The sequence below is a fragment of the Melitaea cinxia genome, chromosome 4 (genome assembly GCF_905220565.1).
Source record: "Melitaea cinxia chromosome 4, ilMelCinx1.1, whole genome shotgun sequence".
Lineage (NCBI taxonomy): Eukaryota > Metazoa > Arthropoda > Insecta > Lepidoptera > Nymphalidae > Melitaea > Melitaea cinxia.
Genome location: NC_059397.1, coordinates 19,676,847 through 19,694,886, shown reverse-complemented (window position 1 = coordinate 19,694,886; position 18,040 = coordinate 19,676,847). Strand labels below are relative to the sequence as shown.

At 35.2% G+C, this 18,040-nt stretch overlaps 1 protein-coding gene and 1 long non-coding RNA gene across 2 annotated transcripts; both read left to right on the top strand.

Moving 5' to 3' along the window:
- Window positions 1–739: 739 nt before the first annotated feature.
- On the top strand, window positions 740–1,837 carry LOC123670475. The gene is made up of 2 exons (XM_045603970.1): window positions 740–1,726; window positions 1,759–1,837. Exons 1-2 carry the CDS (start codon window positions 1,071–1,073, stop codon window positions 1,835–1,837), a joined length of 735 nt encoding a protein of 244 aa, XP_045459926.1. The 5' UTR covers window positions 740–1,070.
- Window positions 1,838–1,848: 11 nt separating this feature from the next.
- On the top strand, window positions 1,849–7,133 carry LOC123670363. Its single transcript, XR_006745911.1, has 2 exons — window positions 1,849–1,931; window positions 6,765–7,133. It is a non-coding gene; the product is annotated as an uncharacterized LOC123670363 (long non-coding RNA).
- Window positions 7,134–18,040: the final 10,907 nt, after the last annotated feature.

Here is an 18,040-nt window from a genome sequence, read left to right as displayed (position 1 = left end):
GAGGAGACGGTGGGGATATTATCGCGATACAAGTTGCAATTATGGTAATATTCTATACAATGTTGACACTACAATATTAAAATAATTGTGTTTGCTCGCAAATGAAAAAAAAATCGACTTTAGCTACATCGACAAGTAATACTATGTAAAACGCATTATGAGGAATAACTTAAAAAATACATGTCAGATCTCGATGAAATTCAAATAGGACCACATGACAAGCAACAGAAGATCGGTTCACCCAGTATAAAGTTAGGAGTTAAATTACTTCAAAAATAATACAGTTGAATTGAGAACCTCCTCCTTTTTTGAAGTCTTTTTAAAAAGTATCTTTATCAGTTGCCTGTAACCTGCAACATAGGTATTTCTTGACTTTTTTTAGAAACAGATGAGCGTGAGTATTTGTTAAAGATTTATTTATTTGATTTACTACTCGTGATAATATTCTAGTTAACTTATTAGTTTTCATCCCAATGTTGGAATGAATTACTCTATGCGCTACAACTACCTTTTGTACTTTTCTTGTTATTTTAATTTATTTTTGATTTTTTTTTTACTGTAATTAAAGGGTATACAAATATAACAGTCTTGTTTATTCAGTAACTAGCGACCCGCCCGGCTTCGCACGGATGTAACGCTGATACTATCAACAACAAAAGATACGTTAGAAGCCTCTAAAATTATCAGTGTTCCTCTACCAAATAACGCATGTGTTATCAAGTATTCAATAGTCGCTCAACGATTATGACGTAGTTAACATTAATTGTTATGATATAGCTTAGTAATTACATATTGTATTAATTTCTTAAATCAATAATTATTATTCTTATTTATAATTATATTCGTTTAACATTATAGATGTAAGTTAATCAATAATTAGCTTTGATTTGACACATCGATAAAATTGTATAAAAAGGGTAGATAATCATTTTAAGCATTCTTTATTATTCGACTTGTTAACAACGTTACGCTGTTCAAAAATATAGACAGATTGTGGTAATCGCCTTGGCTATTTTAATTTAGAAACCCACCAGTGTTTTACATCTCAGAGGTGGGATCGTGCTCAAAAAATGTCTGGACCTTACTTAGATGGTTTGGGCCAACGCAAACGAAAAAATAATGAATCAAGCAGCTCGGAAGATGAAAACAGTGATTTTTTTTTCTCTGACGGTGGTTGTAAAAAGAAACTGTACAAAAAACGACACGTTGCTCCCAGTGATGCGGAAGTGATCCCTAAATTTCGACCGGAGGACACTAATAGCAATATTATAGGTTGGCTGCACAAAATAGATCAATTGGGCGACGTTTATGGCTGGGATCACACCGATCGAACATTTATTATGCAATTACGACTACGTGGCTCCGCCCGAGAATGGTACGACGATCTCGATAATTATGACCTGACATGGGATGAATGGAAGGAGATGCTGCAGACTGCCTTTCCACGATCGACTGATTACATGGACAAATTAGAACGGATGTTGGCGAGGACAAAAGAAGACAAAGAGACTATGACGAAGTATTATCATGAGAAATTGTCTTTAGTTAAGAGATGTAACATCACCGGCGAAGATGCTATCTCGTGTATAATTCGTGGACTACCTTATGAACTGAGAGCCAACGCTAAAGCATATACTTGTAATACTCCTGAACAATTATATTATGGCTATTTATCATCATTAGAAAATTTCAAACGAATGGAAACACAAACTGTGCGGAAATCAACGTGGAAAAGAGGAACCAATAATGGTGCGCTAGGTTCAACATCAAGCCATCAGCTCCAGCCGAAGATATGCTACATGTGTCGGCGGTCGGGTCACGAAGCACGAGACTGTAGACAACAACAGTACTGCGAAAAATGTCGCCGTAACGGACATACTACTGCAGCCTGTTGGTTTGGTGCTGGGACATCGCGACCGCAATTAAATCAGGTTAGTCAGGTGTTACATATTACTTACGATATTTATGCTGATATTTACAAACGAATAGTGATAGTAAATGGACGACAGTTAAGAGCATTCATAGACACTGGCAGTAAAATTAATTTGCTTTGTATGTCACAAGCTAAGAACTTACAAATTAAAATTAATCCAAGCACCACTGTTATGAAAGGTTTTGGAGGAGCCTGTGTAAGCTCACTCGGTTCGTGTTACTTAAGTATTTTAATAGATAATGTCCAATTGAATGGAATTGTTGAATTAACTAATTATATAACATCGGATATTGATTTATTAATTGGACAAACAATGATTAATAGTAAAAACGTTAGTTTAGTCACTTCTGATTCATCTATATGTTTTGTTCAAAGTAACTTTGTGCAGGATCTGTTTACGAATATTAATCTACAGGCATCTGATTTTGTTGTAAAGTTTCCGGTTTATTTGAAAGATAAAGTTGTAATGCCAAAACATAATCAATTATATGTAGAAGTTTACGTTGACTGCTTTAAGAATATTGGAAAAGAGCACACATTTTTAACAAATACAGTATGGATGCAGTTAGGAAATGTTTCTTATATGATATCATCAGCTGTTATTAAACAATTTAGTTCTCATTTGAAAGTTGTCAATTTAGAAAATACAGATATAGTATGGGAGGCTCATAGACTGATAGCTAGAGCGGAATTGGTAACGATACCAATTTGCGATGAGGGGTCTAGAATACTGGCTATAGAAAGTTCAGAAACTACCGACATGCGAATTAACTTATCTGACATTAAGAAAGGTCAGCTTAGTGATTTGGAAAATAAACAATTATTATCATTTTTAAATAGGTATAGTCACTCATTTGCTAGAAGTACAAAAGATTTAAGTTGCACCGATCTTATTAAGATGCACATCCATACAATTAGTAACCAACCTGTTTGTCGTAAGCCCTATAGATTATCGCATAAAGAAAACGAAATTGTTAACGGAAAAATCAAGGATTTATTAGAGGCAGGTATCATAAGGGAGTCAATCTCAGATTATGCTAGCTCCGTAGTCCTGGTTAAGAAGAAGGGTGGGGATTATAGACTTTGTGTTGACTATAGAGCGTTAAATGCTAATACTATTAAAGATCGATATCCCTTACCACATATCGAAGATCAGGTCAATAAGCTGTCGGGTAAATTGTTTTTCACAACCCTTGACCTTGCTCAAGGGTATTACTAAATCAGCCTACACGAAGAGTCTATACCGAAGACTGCATTTGTCACTTCATCGGGTCAGTATGAATTTTTGAAGATGCCCTTCGGTTTAGCCAATGCCCCAGCTGTATTCTCTCGATTAATACAAATGACACTAGGCAGAGTGGATCAAAATATAGCTCTTTATCTTGATGACGTGATGTTGCCAACAAGTACTGTACAGGAAGGCTTAGTACTATTAGAAAAGGTTCTTCAATTATTAACACAGGCAAATTTAAAATTAAATCTTGGTAAATGTTCTTTTCTAAAGCGTACAGCAACGTACTTAGGTCACGAAATCTCAGCCGGAACTATACAGCCAGGGCAAGCTAAAATAAAATGTGTAGCAGATTATAACAGGCCACGTAACGTACATGAGATTAGACAGTTTGTGGGTTTAACGTCATATTTTAGGAAATTCGTTCGAAATATTGCCCAAATTGCTCGCCCTCTTACTTTACTCACGAAAAAGGATGTTAAATGGTATTGGGGTCCAGACCAAGAAAATGCATTTCAAACTCTTAAGCAACGGTTGATTGAAAAGCCAGTTCTAGCTATTTATAACTCTGATGCAAAGACAGAATTACATACCGACGCTAGCAAAGTAGGTTTAGGCGGGATTTTAATGCAGTATCAAACTGATAATAGTTTAAAACCAATAGCTTATTTTAGTAGGGTAACAAGTAACGAAGAGAAACTCTATCATAGCTATGAACTCGAAACACTCGCTGTTGTTGAATCTCTTAAACGGTTTCGAATTTATTTAACAGGTATTAAAGTTAAAGTTGTAACAGATTGCTCAGCTTTGAGAACGACTCTTGTAAAACGTGATTTGATTCCACGAATAGCTCGTTGGTGGCTTACGATACAAGAATTTGATCTTGAAATTGAATATAGGCCAGGCGAGCGCATGAGGCACGTGGATGCGCTGAGTAGAAATCCCGTGACTTATACGATATGTATGATTGATAACTCTGACTGGTTGATGACTTTACAATTGCAAGATGATAATATTAAAAGCATTATTTCTAGACTTCATGATAATTCTGATACAAAGTTATCTGCAAATTACATTGTTAAAGACGATATACTATATAGAAAAACTGTTGCAGGTGAGCGATTTGTGATCCTAAACTAGCCAAATACGGTCTGCTACAAAAACTTCACGATCAAATAGGTCATCCCGGTTTCGAAAAATGTGAAAGTGCCATTAAAGCTCAGTTTTGGTTTGAAGGTATGACAAGATTTATAAGAAAATATGTAAACTCTTGTTTACAATGCGCGTTTAATAAGGGTAACTACGGTAGATTAGAGGGTGAATTACACCCAATTAACAAGTCAGCCATACCTATGCATACGTTGCATGCGGATCACTTTAACTGAGGTAGGGCACAGCAGGAATTTCCTGCTCAAAATATGGAGCAGCCCGACTGGGGTAGTACCTCGACCTTACAGAAGATCACAGCAAAATAATACTGTTTTCAAGCAGTATTGTGTTCCTGTTGGTGAGTAAGGTGACCAGAGCTCCTGGGGGGATTGGGGATTGGGTCGGCAACGCGCTTGCGATGCTTCTGGTGTTGCAGGCGTCTATAAGCTACGGTAATCGCTTACCATAAGGTGAGCCGTACGCTTGTTTGCCGACCTAGTGACATAAAAAAAAAAAAAAAAACTTAGGTCCTTTTGCTAAAACTCGTAAGGGTAACACTTATATTCTAGTAGTTATTGACGCTTTTACTAAATTTGTATTCGCCCGACCTGCCAAAAATTGTAGTTCAGTAGAGACGATTAGGTTATTAAAAGATATTATTATGCAGTTTGGTTATCCAGTTCGAATAATTACAGATAGGGGCAAAGCTTTTACGAGTAGATATTTTAAGCAATTCTCCGAAGAAAATCAATTTAAACACGTTTTAAATGCGATTGCCAGTCCTCGCTCAAATGGACAAGTTGAACGAGTTAATCGCACATTGCTTAATGGTCTCAATACTATGTCAGAAAGCGAATGCACATGGGACAATAAGTTAAACGATATTGTCTGGGGAATAAATAATACACCAAATGCGACAACTAATTTTTCGCCATTCAATCTTATGTTTGGTCACAAAAACTCTAGATATCCATCCTTTCCTTCAAATGCACCCACAAACTCTGAAACCCAACAAAATGAACTTCAGGCTAATAGAGAAACTGCTAAGCTTCGTATCGACAGAAACATGACTACTATGAAAAGACAATTCGATAAAAATCATAAGAAGTGTCTCAAGTATACCGTAGGCCAATTAGTTCTCTGGAAAGGTGGTGTAACTAGGGATGTAGCTACTGGCGTTACTAAAAAGTTAAACGGGCTTTACACAGGGCCCTATAAAGTATATAAAGCGGAGACCTCATTAGACCGATACACGATTTCGAGTATTAAGGGCATGAAAGGTTACAAAAAATTCAGTGCTGTTGTTCGTGGAGATACCTTAAGACCATACAAACCAACCATGTCCGAAGATGATAGTTCAAGCAGTGACCGAGAAGTAGATAGAGACGATTTGATTGATCTTCTTGAAAGTTAAGATTTAGAATAATATAATTTTCTTTCTACTATATTAGATTAGTTACCGGTTGTTACAAGTGTGTGACTCTTCATTAGTTGTACTATAATTACAGTAAAAAAAAAAATACATGTGTTTAGCGTTACGGTTTATTAGTTAAGTTGCAAGAGTATGTACAGTATATAATTGTTTTCATATATTATTTACCACTCAATATACATATTTACAAATGATGAGACTTCTTTTTCAAAACAATTACCTTATGATGATTGCTATTTGACGAGTCCATATACGATTTAGTATTGACTGCTGTGTGATCAAGTCTAAATAAATAGAGACGGCTATGTGATCAAGTCTACATATTTTATGACAGCTTTGTAATCAAGTTAATATAAGTTATACTACTGTGTGATCAAGATTAAATAAACTGAGACGGCTATGTGATCAAGTCTATATGTATGTTATATATACTGACAGCTTTGTGATCAAGTCAGTATAAGTTTATAGTACTGTGTGATCAAGATTAAATAAACTGAGATGGCTATGTGATCAAGTCTATATGTATATTATATATACTGACAGCTTTGTGATCAAGTCAATATAAGTATATACTAATGTGTGATTAAGATTAAATAAACAGAGACGGCTAAGTGATCAAGTCTACATATACTCGTATAAGACAGCATTGTGATCAATTCAAAAAGTACTGTGTGATCAAGATTAAATAAACAGAGACGGTTATGTGATCAAGTCTATACGTATATTATATATAATGGCAGCTTTGTGATCAAGTCAATATAAATAATATATACTAATGTGTGATCAGTTCTACATTAATAATGACGGGTATATGATCGATATCAATCCATATAAATAGAGATAACTTATACGAGTATGATCAAGTCTAATTAAGGAAAATATGTTATCTTAACATATATAAACCGACTACTAGCTGTGTGACGCAATAATTTATTAGATAATACATTCAAAAATAAATACGTTTAAAACTGTGGTTATTACAAACGACATATTACTGCCGTACAATATTTTCGTTCCAGAATTTGGGGATCAGCACTGGAGAACAGCAAAACAAGGACCGTGGGACACGGCCTACACAGGATGGCCGAGTGTTATCAAGTATTCAATAGTCGCTCAACGATTATGACGTAGTTAACATTAATTGTTATGATATAGCTTAGTAATTACATATTGTATTAATTTCTTAAATCAATAATTATTATTCTTATTTATAATTATATTCGTTTAACATTATAGATGTAAGTTAATCAATAATTAGCTTTGATTTGACACATCGATAAAATTGTATAAAAAGGGTAGATAATCATTTTAAGCATTCTTTATTATTCGACTTGTTAACAACGTTACGCTGTTCAAAAATATAGACAGATTGTGGTAATCGCCTTGGCTATTTTAATTTAGAAACCCACCAGTGTTTTACACATGTTTTATACATATGAACCTTCCTCTTGAATCATTTTATCTATTAAAAAAAAAAAAAACAAATCACAACCCGTTGCAGACAGCCAGACAGACAACGGGAAGCGACATTGTTTTATACTATGTAGTGATATAAATCTACAGTTACAGAAGGTTTAAATTAAAAATCGAGGGGAGATGGGTCGACGTATTGGTCACAACAATTGACAGATGTGCTAGCGATTAATACCCGCTAACAACTGTTGTTTGACCGTGACTACCGGGTCCGTTATATCAGACAGGATTCTCGTCCAGTGGGGTTGCTGAGTATGATAAGTTGAGTGTAGGTAAATTGTGTGTGCTGTGTGGTGGAGAAGAATTTTTTGTGTTTATTATTTATCTTAATTCTGGGTTGTCTGAAAGAAATGGCTAATTACACATAAGTCCACCTATTGTGTCCACTATCTGTAACTATATTTATAATATGTTTGTATTATATTTGTGTTGTACAATGAGGCATAAAATAATAATAATAATAAATTGGTTATTACCAAAATAAATATTCTAATTCTAAATAAGTTTGCGGTGCAACAAAGCCAGCCCTGCGGTCACCAACCTGCCTGCCCAGCGTGGTGACTTTGGGCAACATATGTACAAGAGTTCACGCTACGAACTTGGTGAAGCCTATATCTAGCAGTGGACTGCGATAGGCTGAAGTGAAATAAGTTTGATTACAACTTTAACTAAAATTTGAATAATATTTAACGAAAATGTCTCATTAATTTAAATTAATCCGCGACGGACGTATATTTTGTATCGAAACATTAATATTGTGTATTAAATTTAATACATAGGAATAATGCGTCAAAGTATCCAGGTCACATAATTTTAGTCAATAGCTCTGCGTTTTTTTAAATAAATAGTATTACATTGGTCAGTTAACGGAAGACATAATTATACATTATGGATATTTCGTGATTTCATAATTATTGTGTTCATGCCAAGTAACCAAAGCTTTCTTCCTATGATATCTGTTCTACGTGAAAAATATACAGATATTTTTCCGGAACGAAAAGGAGTCTCGTGTACACATACAATACAGACTACGATATATCAGTGTAAAGTTTGATCCAGACCCATTCGCCTGTTCAAACAACGATATTCTAACAAACACACATCCAAAATTTCGTAATTATAATAGTAGTACAGAACAGACAGGCCCTTGGGGTGTATCATAATTGCAGTCATAGCGAAAAGCACCACCTTTTGACGATTTTACTGAACAATTATACTAAAATTATTTATATTTCCTATATCAAAGAACCAAATCGTTAAATTACAAGTATTTCAATACTTGAACCAATGGAAAATATTTTTTAAACAAAGTTCCTCTCAAACCCAATCCGTTCGGCCGTAAAAGATGCAGCTGTAGTCAAACCTTATTCATGGATTCTGTTATTAGTTCGACGAGCGGTCGGAGGCGAGTTATTAACGTAATTGGCAAACTTCGCGCGGACGAGACGTCCTTCTGAGCGTAATTAAACAGTTATAAAATAGATCGGACTAATTAATAACTTAAGACTACGTTCGTTTAAGACTCAGTGGCAAGTGATGGTTGAGAGTGGTGCGGAGTGTGGCGATGGTAATTTCGAATGAGGCCGATTTAGCGTATTCCTTTATATATATATTTATTTTAGTACTAGACGTGTAAAATAGGCTATAGCCTTCCTTGGTAAATGGGCTATCAAATGTATTTTTTTTAATTCGAAACAGTATTTTCGGGGATCAGATCGTTTAAACAAATAATAAATCAAAGAAACAAATTTAGTTAGTATGTGTTCTTAAATGCTAGAGAACTGCAACACAACCATTTTTATGTTCTTTAAACATTTGTGTTTCCTAACCGAAGTGTTTCCTAGCTAACTTTTGTGGCATCAAGTACATATTTTATGTTCATCGTGTGCTGGTCCTGAATAAAATAAGGTTAAAAAAACGCAAGGTTTAAGAGAAATTGATGTACATTTACGAATTTATCAACATATATCTGCCATCTGTATAACTCCATCATTATTATTTTTTTCATGTGGAATTTGCAACCTACCCAAAATGAAACAGAACAAAATTTTGCAGAAGAACCTGCTCAGAGTCAAAGTCGACCTAAATAGACTTTTGTCTGATTTTTATAATGATGGTTGGTGGTTAGCAATAGACCCCTTTTAACCAACAATAACACGACTGTATTACATCCTACAAATTATAATTATGGTTTAAGAATTTATTTCTCGAAAAAAAAAAAATAGTTGAAAAATCAAACTATAATAATAAATAAGTATGCAATTTAAAGCTAACATTAGAATGGAATATTGCAACAATGTACTATCGTAAAATAATATTCCTACATTCACAAATCAAAATAAAAAATAGCTTTATTCAAACAGGCTCAAAAGCACCTTCGATCGAGCGTCAATACAAGCATCACTATTATAAGTTGTTACTTAGTGAGGAAATAAAACAAAAAAGTGTGTGTGTGTGTGTGTGTGTGTACTTACGTAGGCACGTAGGAAGTTATACTTCATTGGCTAGCTAACCTCACGTTGCTAACTTCTTCTTCGTTGTCTAGCTATTTTCACGGTGTCGGTTTACACTTTTATTATTTTCCCTAATGGGCCAAAAAAAACTTTAATAATAATCTCAAGCAACTTCAATAATAAGACACCTAATAACAACAAGGAGTAATACATAAAAATGATTATACTCGTAATTACAGGAAGTAAGATATAAGCTTTTAAATAATTATCTAGTGTTGGACAGTAACTATTAATAGTAACAGGTTAGACAATTCTAAACGGAATGATGTTGCTACACTATTTATACACGAATAAATAAAAACTCCGACTCTGCAATAAATAAATAAAAAAAAAAATGAACTAAAAATTTGCGTTTTTCGTTAATAAAATGAAATATCATAATATTTTTTAACCGACTTCCAAAAAAGGAGGAGGTTCTCAATTCGACTGTATTTTTTTTTTTTTATGTATGTTACATCAGAACTCTTGACTGGGTGGAGCGATTTCGACAAATTTTCTTTTAATCGAAAGGTGGTGTGTGCCAATTGGTCCCATTTAAATTTATTTGAGATCTAACAACTACTTTTCGAGCTATATCTAATAATGCGTTTTTACTTGACGCTATTTTCGTCGACCTACGTTGTATTATACCGCATAACTTTCTACTGGATGTACCGATTTTGATAATTCTTTTTTTGTTGGAAAGGAGATATCCTAAGTTTAGTACCATGATAAGGAAACCAGGATCTGATGATGGGATCCCAGAGAAATCGAGGGAAACTCTTAAAAATCCGCAATAACTTTTTACTGGGTGTACCGATTTTGATAATTCTTTTTTTTTTTTGAAAGGGAATATCCCTAGTTTGGTACCATGATAAGGAAACCAGGATCTGATGATGGAATCCTAGAGAAATCGAGGGAATTTCTTGAAAATTCGCAATAACTTTTTACTGGGTGTACCGATTTTAATAATTTTTAATTTAATCGAAAGCTGATGTTTGTCATGTGGTCACATATAAATTTCATTGAGATCTGGTAACTACTTTTTGAGTAATCTTTGATAACGCGCAGTTACTTGAGTATTTTTTCGTCGATCTACGTTGTATTACTCGTCGATGTAATTGAAGTCGGTTTTTTTTCGTTTGCGAGCGAACACAATTATTTTTATCAAACATCTCCCAGTAGTTATGAGAAAGTGATATTTTTTTGTATTTCGATTGATTAAATAATCAGTCACTATAAAACGCCTTTTGTTTTCTATCTAATCAGTTCTGCATACATTAAATCCAGACATTTCCCTGGCGAGCGCGACTCCTGTGGGATACATTTATCAGGCGAGATATTGATGTAAATAATATTCGATGGTGACAGTACGGGATTACGGCGCGCTCGTCAGACGTCAGAGGAGTCACGGCACGGCGACGTGATCATTCATCATCCTTGCTTTCAATTGCCTTGGTTGCGTGCTTGCACATACACACATGAAATGAAATTATCGATACATAAATCATGAACCGATATCACTTAATAGAATACGAGCTGTGTGACCCGCAGTTTTACGCGCTCTAAAAAAAGATATTTTTTCCCGTTTTCTTAATATTTCTTATAAATACTCAGCTCCTATTGTTCGTATCATGATGTTATATAACCTATAGTACACATACCTCGGTAAGTGATTCAACAAAAAAATAAATTTTCAATTCGTACCATCAGTTCCTGAAATTGCGGGTTTAAACAAACGAACTCTTTAGGTTTATAATATTAGTACAGATACCGATACTCCATGATTGTAGGGAACAAAATAAAAACCCGAACACCATTTTGTCTTCGACCATAGTCTCGTATTCGGGAAAAGAAAAACTGTTTGATAACTGCGTGTTTCAGAGAAAATTTTGAGGTTTATTAATAATTATATTTGGTCACGTTTTTTTATGTATATATAATATAATATGGTATATATAGAGTAGCGCTTGACTGCGATCTCACCTGATGGTAAGTGAAGACGCAACCTAAGATAGCGCGCGCTTGCCTAGAAGATGCCTATCCACTGATGTGAAGATCTCAAGTTATAATTAATTGGAAAAACTTAAGCCGGAAGAACAATCCAAAAAAATGGTAACGTAAAATAGAATAGCTATATAGGGTTATTCAAGCAATCATCTTAGAAGACAGAGCAAGCAGATAAAACATAGACATAGAGTCAGGTTGTACTGTGTGGCTATGGTACTAAAGAATATAGCTAGGGGATAACACAGTTCCGCTACCACATTGGAATTTAAAAAGCCGACCGGTGGCGGGATAACCATCCAACTGCTGGCTTTAAAATACACAGGCCGAAGACGGGCAGCAGCGTCTTCGGTGCGACAAAGTCAGTACTGCGGTCACCAACTCGCCTGCCCAGCGTGGTGACTATGGGCAAAACACATGAGTTCACGTTATTTTTGGCGTAAACTTGTGGAGGCCTATGTCCAGCAGTGGACTGTATAAGCTGTAATGATGATGATGATGATAGAGTCAGGTAAATTGTTACTACTAAGTATATACTTAATATGGATCTCTAACTTCTTAATCTTATCTGGTTTGAAAAAATAGGACAGCATAAAAACCTTTGTACTAAATAATGACTTTATAGATATATAAGACAAAGCACAAGGATTGAGGATTTTTCTCGCTTGTATCTTTATTGGTCCAATTACGAGTATCATACATGAAAGGGATTACGATAAATATTGAACTGACATGCGCTTTGTGAAGTGGGTTACTATTGTCGCATTAACGTTTAAAGCTACAACTTGTCGACCTGATTTAAGCGTTTCATTCATTTAGTATACGATTTAAATATTGTAATGAGGTTCAGAGAAAGACAAGCTAGTACGTACACTTTTGTACGTCAATACTAACTAACAGAAAAGTTTTATTCCTTTGAGAAATCTCGGAACTTCTTTGGATTCCGGCCGAGACCCGAACTGTAAACTCGGATGCAAAGTCTCGTTGTCGAACTCGAGAGATATCTCGATGACCACATTATTTCAAAACTTTGGAAGAATAATTTATCTCATTTATTATTTTCTCCTCCGTTCGAAATTTGATGAGTCGAAACTGTTCGAACATTCTGCACGCGTCATACTTTTTTCCACGTATTAATTTCGCTTCAGCCTGTGATATCCCACTACTGGGCATAGGCCTCTTTCCCCAATTAGGAAAACGATCAGAGCTTAATCCACCACGCTGCTCCAATGCAGGTTGGCGGATATATTCCCTACTATGAGAAACGATCGCTATCAGGTGTACATGATAACAACCGGGACCGACGGCTTAACGTGCCCTCCGAGGCACGGTGGGGAGACCCACAAGTACTGCACAAACACCCACACCACGGCAAACACCTGTATGGCAAATACAAATGTTTGTCATGTGCGGGGATCGAACCCGCAACCGCCAGCGCAACGGGTACAATCCATGGCTGTGACCGTTGCGCCAACGCGGCGTCCCGTATTAATTTCACGGTTTTTAATTCCAGTTTTAATTTTATTAGAAGACGGAGTCGTGAAGTATATTCGTCCTATTTTTTGTAAGAATTGACGAAATGATTACAGCGTAACAAGTAGAGATAATAATATGTTTTTCCTCTAACTAAAATTTTGACGTTCCCACAAAGCTGACAAGCGGCGAGCTGCTGCGACGGAAACAACATGGCCAAACTCCGAAAGCCTCTTATAGCGATACAAAGACAGACGGTTATTATAGACGAGAACAACTTTTATTCAGAGTCACCGGTTAGGTATATTATTATATTTGATACCTTGTAGCTAATGACTTAGTTTAAGCTGAAATGTAATAAAAGACTTTTAGAAATAATATTAATTATGGGTACAACATGATCACAACGATTGAAAACAATACAAAAAAATTAAACAAATGTACGAATTTCTTAAAGATATTTATATTTATGTAAATTAAAGAGGGCTGGAAATAATGAGAATTTAATTAAAGAAAAATCTGTCGCTGGTCAGTGGCGTAGTTTGCAGGGACTGATTTTTTTCCCTTTGTGGATTTGATTTCAGTCCAAAGTCTAGATTTTAATATATATTTATTGATGTTTATATATTTATATGTACGTACTATATTATGTATGTACTATTTTATATATGTATGTCGCTCCATTATCTGTTACCTAAAAGAATATTGTAGACTAGCAGTGCCCGCGACTTCGTCCGCGTGGACTTTATCAAAAAAGTTATTGTTCAGTTCGCAGAGTTATAAAATAAATACATTTCAAAAATAAAAGTAGCCTAAGTTACTTTTTATTACATCAACTATCTGGCATTAAAAGTCCCGTCAAAATCGGTCTAGCTGTTTCAGAGATTAGCCGCAACAAACAGACAGATAGACATATGTACTGTGTATACATTCATATGCACTTAGTAAAAACCGGTTGTTTTGATATTTGAAACAGACACTCCAATTTTATTTATTTGTTTAGATGACAGTATGTCAAAGATATTTATTTAAGTTTTTTGCAATACAAATGTACAAATTAAAAATTACATATTATTATAACCTATTTATCTTAAAAGATAGACACATTTAGAATACACAATATTTTTAAGTAGTAAAATTACCGACTCAGTGATTTTTCATTATTCCAGAGTAAATGTCGATTCTAAGTTGTCACTAGAATGTAAATCAGCGGCGCTGCAGCGCGTTGATTGGACCTAATTGCGTCAGAGAATGCAGCGCAACGCTTCTGTGCCGCCTCGGCCCGGTCCGGTCCGGATCAGTCGCCGCCCCGAACTGACCCGGTCGCCTCTACTGCGATGTATATTCTATGTCCCGGGCCTGACTGTCCAGGGACGCGGAAACGCGGGAATGAATCTTAAAAACCCTCGAAACACCTCGCTGTTTTAACCGCAGTGAACGTCAAAACTCATTTCGCTTGTGTTCGTCTGCTTTAATTACTTTCTATTAGTTTTTGTCCTTTTCGTTTCAGACACTTTTTTGGGAATTAAAATCTCATGTAAATTAGACAAACAAAAATATTTTGTTTCACGATATTAGCTGGCGTGTCTTACTTTATATATTAATACGAGATCAAAAACAAAAACATTGCAATTTAAGGACAACTGAAAATGTTAGTTAAATAAATGAATCCTATTTAAATAGTTTTATTTCAAAGTACTCAAGCAAATACATCGCAGCGAGGACAATAAGATTCAAAGAGCGAAATAACAAGAATATTCCATTTCGTATTTTAGTTTTCCGGCTGCAGCTCTATTTTAAATTCTTTTAGGTATACATTTATTTAAGGTGTATTTATTCGTGTTACTTTGTAAGTACTCGTGGAGCAAGTTTCGGTCGTACAGCCGCTATGTGAGGAAATATTCCGAACATCTCGTATAGTTTAAATAGTTGTCACCTAAAATGTGTTCCAAGATATCAAAGTACGAGCGAAAGCCTAACCACAAATTTTCAAGTCACGCGTCATAAATATTTAAAGCGTCCGCAATCGCTCCGGAGAACGTGTAGTGTACCGTCACCGCGACTGCGGCTCGACTGCGAACGAGTTTGTAGTTGAGGCCACATACTTCACTGGAGTCCCGGACCCTCGCCGTGATAACCGCCACTAAATTACCTCGAGGACTTTAGGGCCTGCGAAAATTACGCTCGGCTATGTAACGTTTACGTCTGACACTTGATAGTGTCGCCGCGGAAACACAAAGCGAATAACTAAAATATTCCTCATCAATTACGCGGAGTAAGTTTACAGTTATTTCAGGTGTGCGCTTAATATATTTGCGTTGTGAGAATTCGCGACGGCACTATAATTAATTATGCACTGGCTATTACGCTAGCGGTCGCGGGCTTGATTCCCGCTCACGACAGACATTTGTATCGGCCATATAGATGTTTGTCGTGGTCTGAGCGTTGTGCTTGTGTATTGTGTGTGTTTCCGGACCCCTACACAGGGAAAATCCTACTGGGGGATCCGTTGAGTGTGAAGCGTTTATTAATTATTATTAATTATTAATCTTCAAGACATTGGAACCGTATGTTTTTAAACTGAAATCGTTTATATGTTTTTCTTTTGAACTCTTTATCTGTGTACCAAATAGTTTCTTAATTTTTTTACACTGCAGGCGTCTCTGGCGTAACATTTGCATCGTCTTTAATCTAAAAAAGAGAAAAAAATATACATCCATTTATTTCATAAAAAAATTGTGAACTAGTTTCTCATAAGACTTGAAATAATTCAGTACATTTCTAACAGCTCGCATTTTATTGTACAAATGAAATAAACATTACTATTATTCAAATCTCTTCATCTAGGACTTTGGTTCACACTTAGGCGGTTTGTTATTCAAAAAAAAAAAAAAAACTATTTTCTTTTGTTAGTTATTTGCTTTTCTTTTCTTTTATTAGTTATTTTCTACGTTCTTTTATTATAAGTATCTTTGTTTGTAAAGAATTCATTTTCGTATTATGCGTTATTAAAAACTTCCAGGTAAAAGTAAAGGCAACTGTATAATCGCAGTCTGAGTTAGCGGAGTAGCGTTTCAGCCTGTTACGAGCATTACGTTAGAGTGGCTTAATTAATCATTGTATAATGTGTTCCTTGTGTTGTATTAAATTAATTCATTCCTCTGCGATGGCGGTGTGTTAATTTAAAATGGGTTCGCAAAATTAAATTTACCTTTGCTTACATTAAACCATCTGCTGTGACAGCGGACGAGGGTCGGAATGGTATTAGACGCTTACGTTCATCTGCTCTTGGAACTGCATGAATTTTTTTGAATTGAGTCTTATTCTATTTATACAAATAAAATAATCTGTGTTTAGTGTGTAGCACACCGTATCTGTTTCTATACCACGCAGCCCTCTACAGTTCGTGAAAAGGATTGGATTATTCGAAACGTTACTCGATCCATACTACTGCGGTTTTTCTGATTGACACACTTTAGAATTGTAACCACAATATTTCAAGTTCATGAGATAGTCTTCCATCAGATTCGAGCTCATTTAGGTTACATCGGTTAACACATACTAAATTCAATAAAACTTTTTAAATTCCTCAGTAAAAAAACTTTCTAGGAGTAATCTAGAACTTAATAGAAATACATATAAATCAAGATATATTGCAATAAACTAAATTAATAGTCAAAGTAAATCAAAATTTAATTTTAGCAACGTTGACGTAATCGGAGGCTCTGAGTTAGTGGGACACATGAATTATGAATAGTGGTAAATGAAAAATCGTTAGCCGTTTAATTGGTCCACTCAAATATGCCTTTACAGGCCGTGATTAGCATAACATCGGTGATAAAGGCGACGTCACGTAGAGAGAAATGCAATTAGTGGCGCGGCGGGCTGCGTGTGACGCGGTGCCACTCGATTTCCATGTCAAAGAGCTGTGAGCTGGCGATCCTGGCTTCGAGCGGCCATTCATGGAGCGATTATCGCGCGATTGTCACGTGGCCTGTGTGGCTGATAAAAAGCGTGACGTGAGCCAAATTAACGGCACTTTACAGCCATTGAATTTGGTAAAATATTTATTAAGTATAAACACAACAGTAACACAATAGTAATACAACAATAATACAACAGTTTTTTATACAATGTGCCTACTCGGAGATGTATACAGGCGTAGGCTTAACGCTGCCGTTTTCTTTGCCATTTATGAAACTGCATTGTTTCATTTAGCAGAAAAAAATATATGATTGTTATTTATATATTTTGTGTAAGGAGTTACGTTAGCCGTTACCTTCGTTAAATGAATCAAATGGACGAGAGAGAGTGGCCACAAATAAAATGAAATAAAATATGTTCATTGACTGCATACACCATAGTTATTGTAACGTTAATATTTATATTATAACATTATTTAAATTAGATAAAAACTTATATTTTTGCCATACATTAAAATTTTCATTAACTCGCAAGCGAAAAAAAAAACCGACTTCAATTACATCGACAGTAATACAACGTAAGTAGACGCAACGCACTAGTCGTCACTACGATTTTCGAGGGTTTCCCTCGATTTCTCTGGGATTCCATCATCAGATCCTGGTTTCCTTATCATGGTACTACACTTGGGAGATCTCCTTTCCAACAAAAAATAATTATCAAAATCGGGTAATAAACGACAAAGCTATCTCCGAACACACTTAAAATATACATATACTGTAGAATTGAGTAACCTTCTCCTTTTTTGAACTCGGTAGAAGCAATAGACAATATAATCAACAACAAAATATAGATTTTGTTATTGCTGTCTACATTTTAATTTAATATTAATTTACATGGACGGAATTCTCAAAAGAAGTGTATTTTTT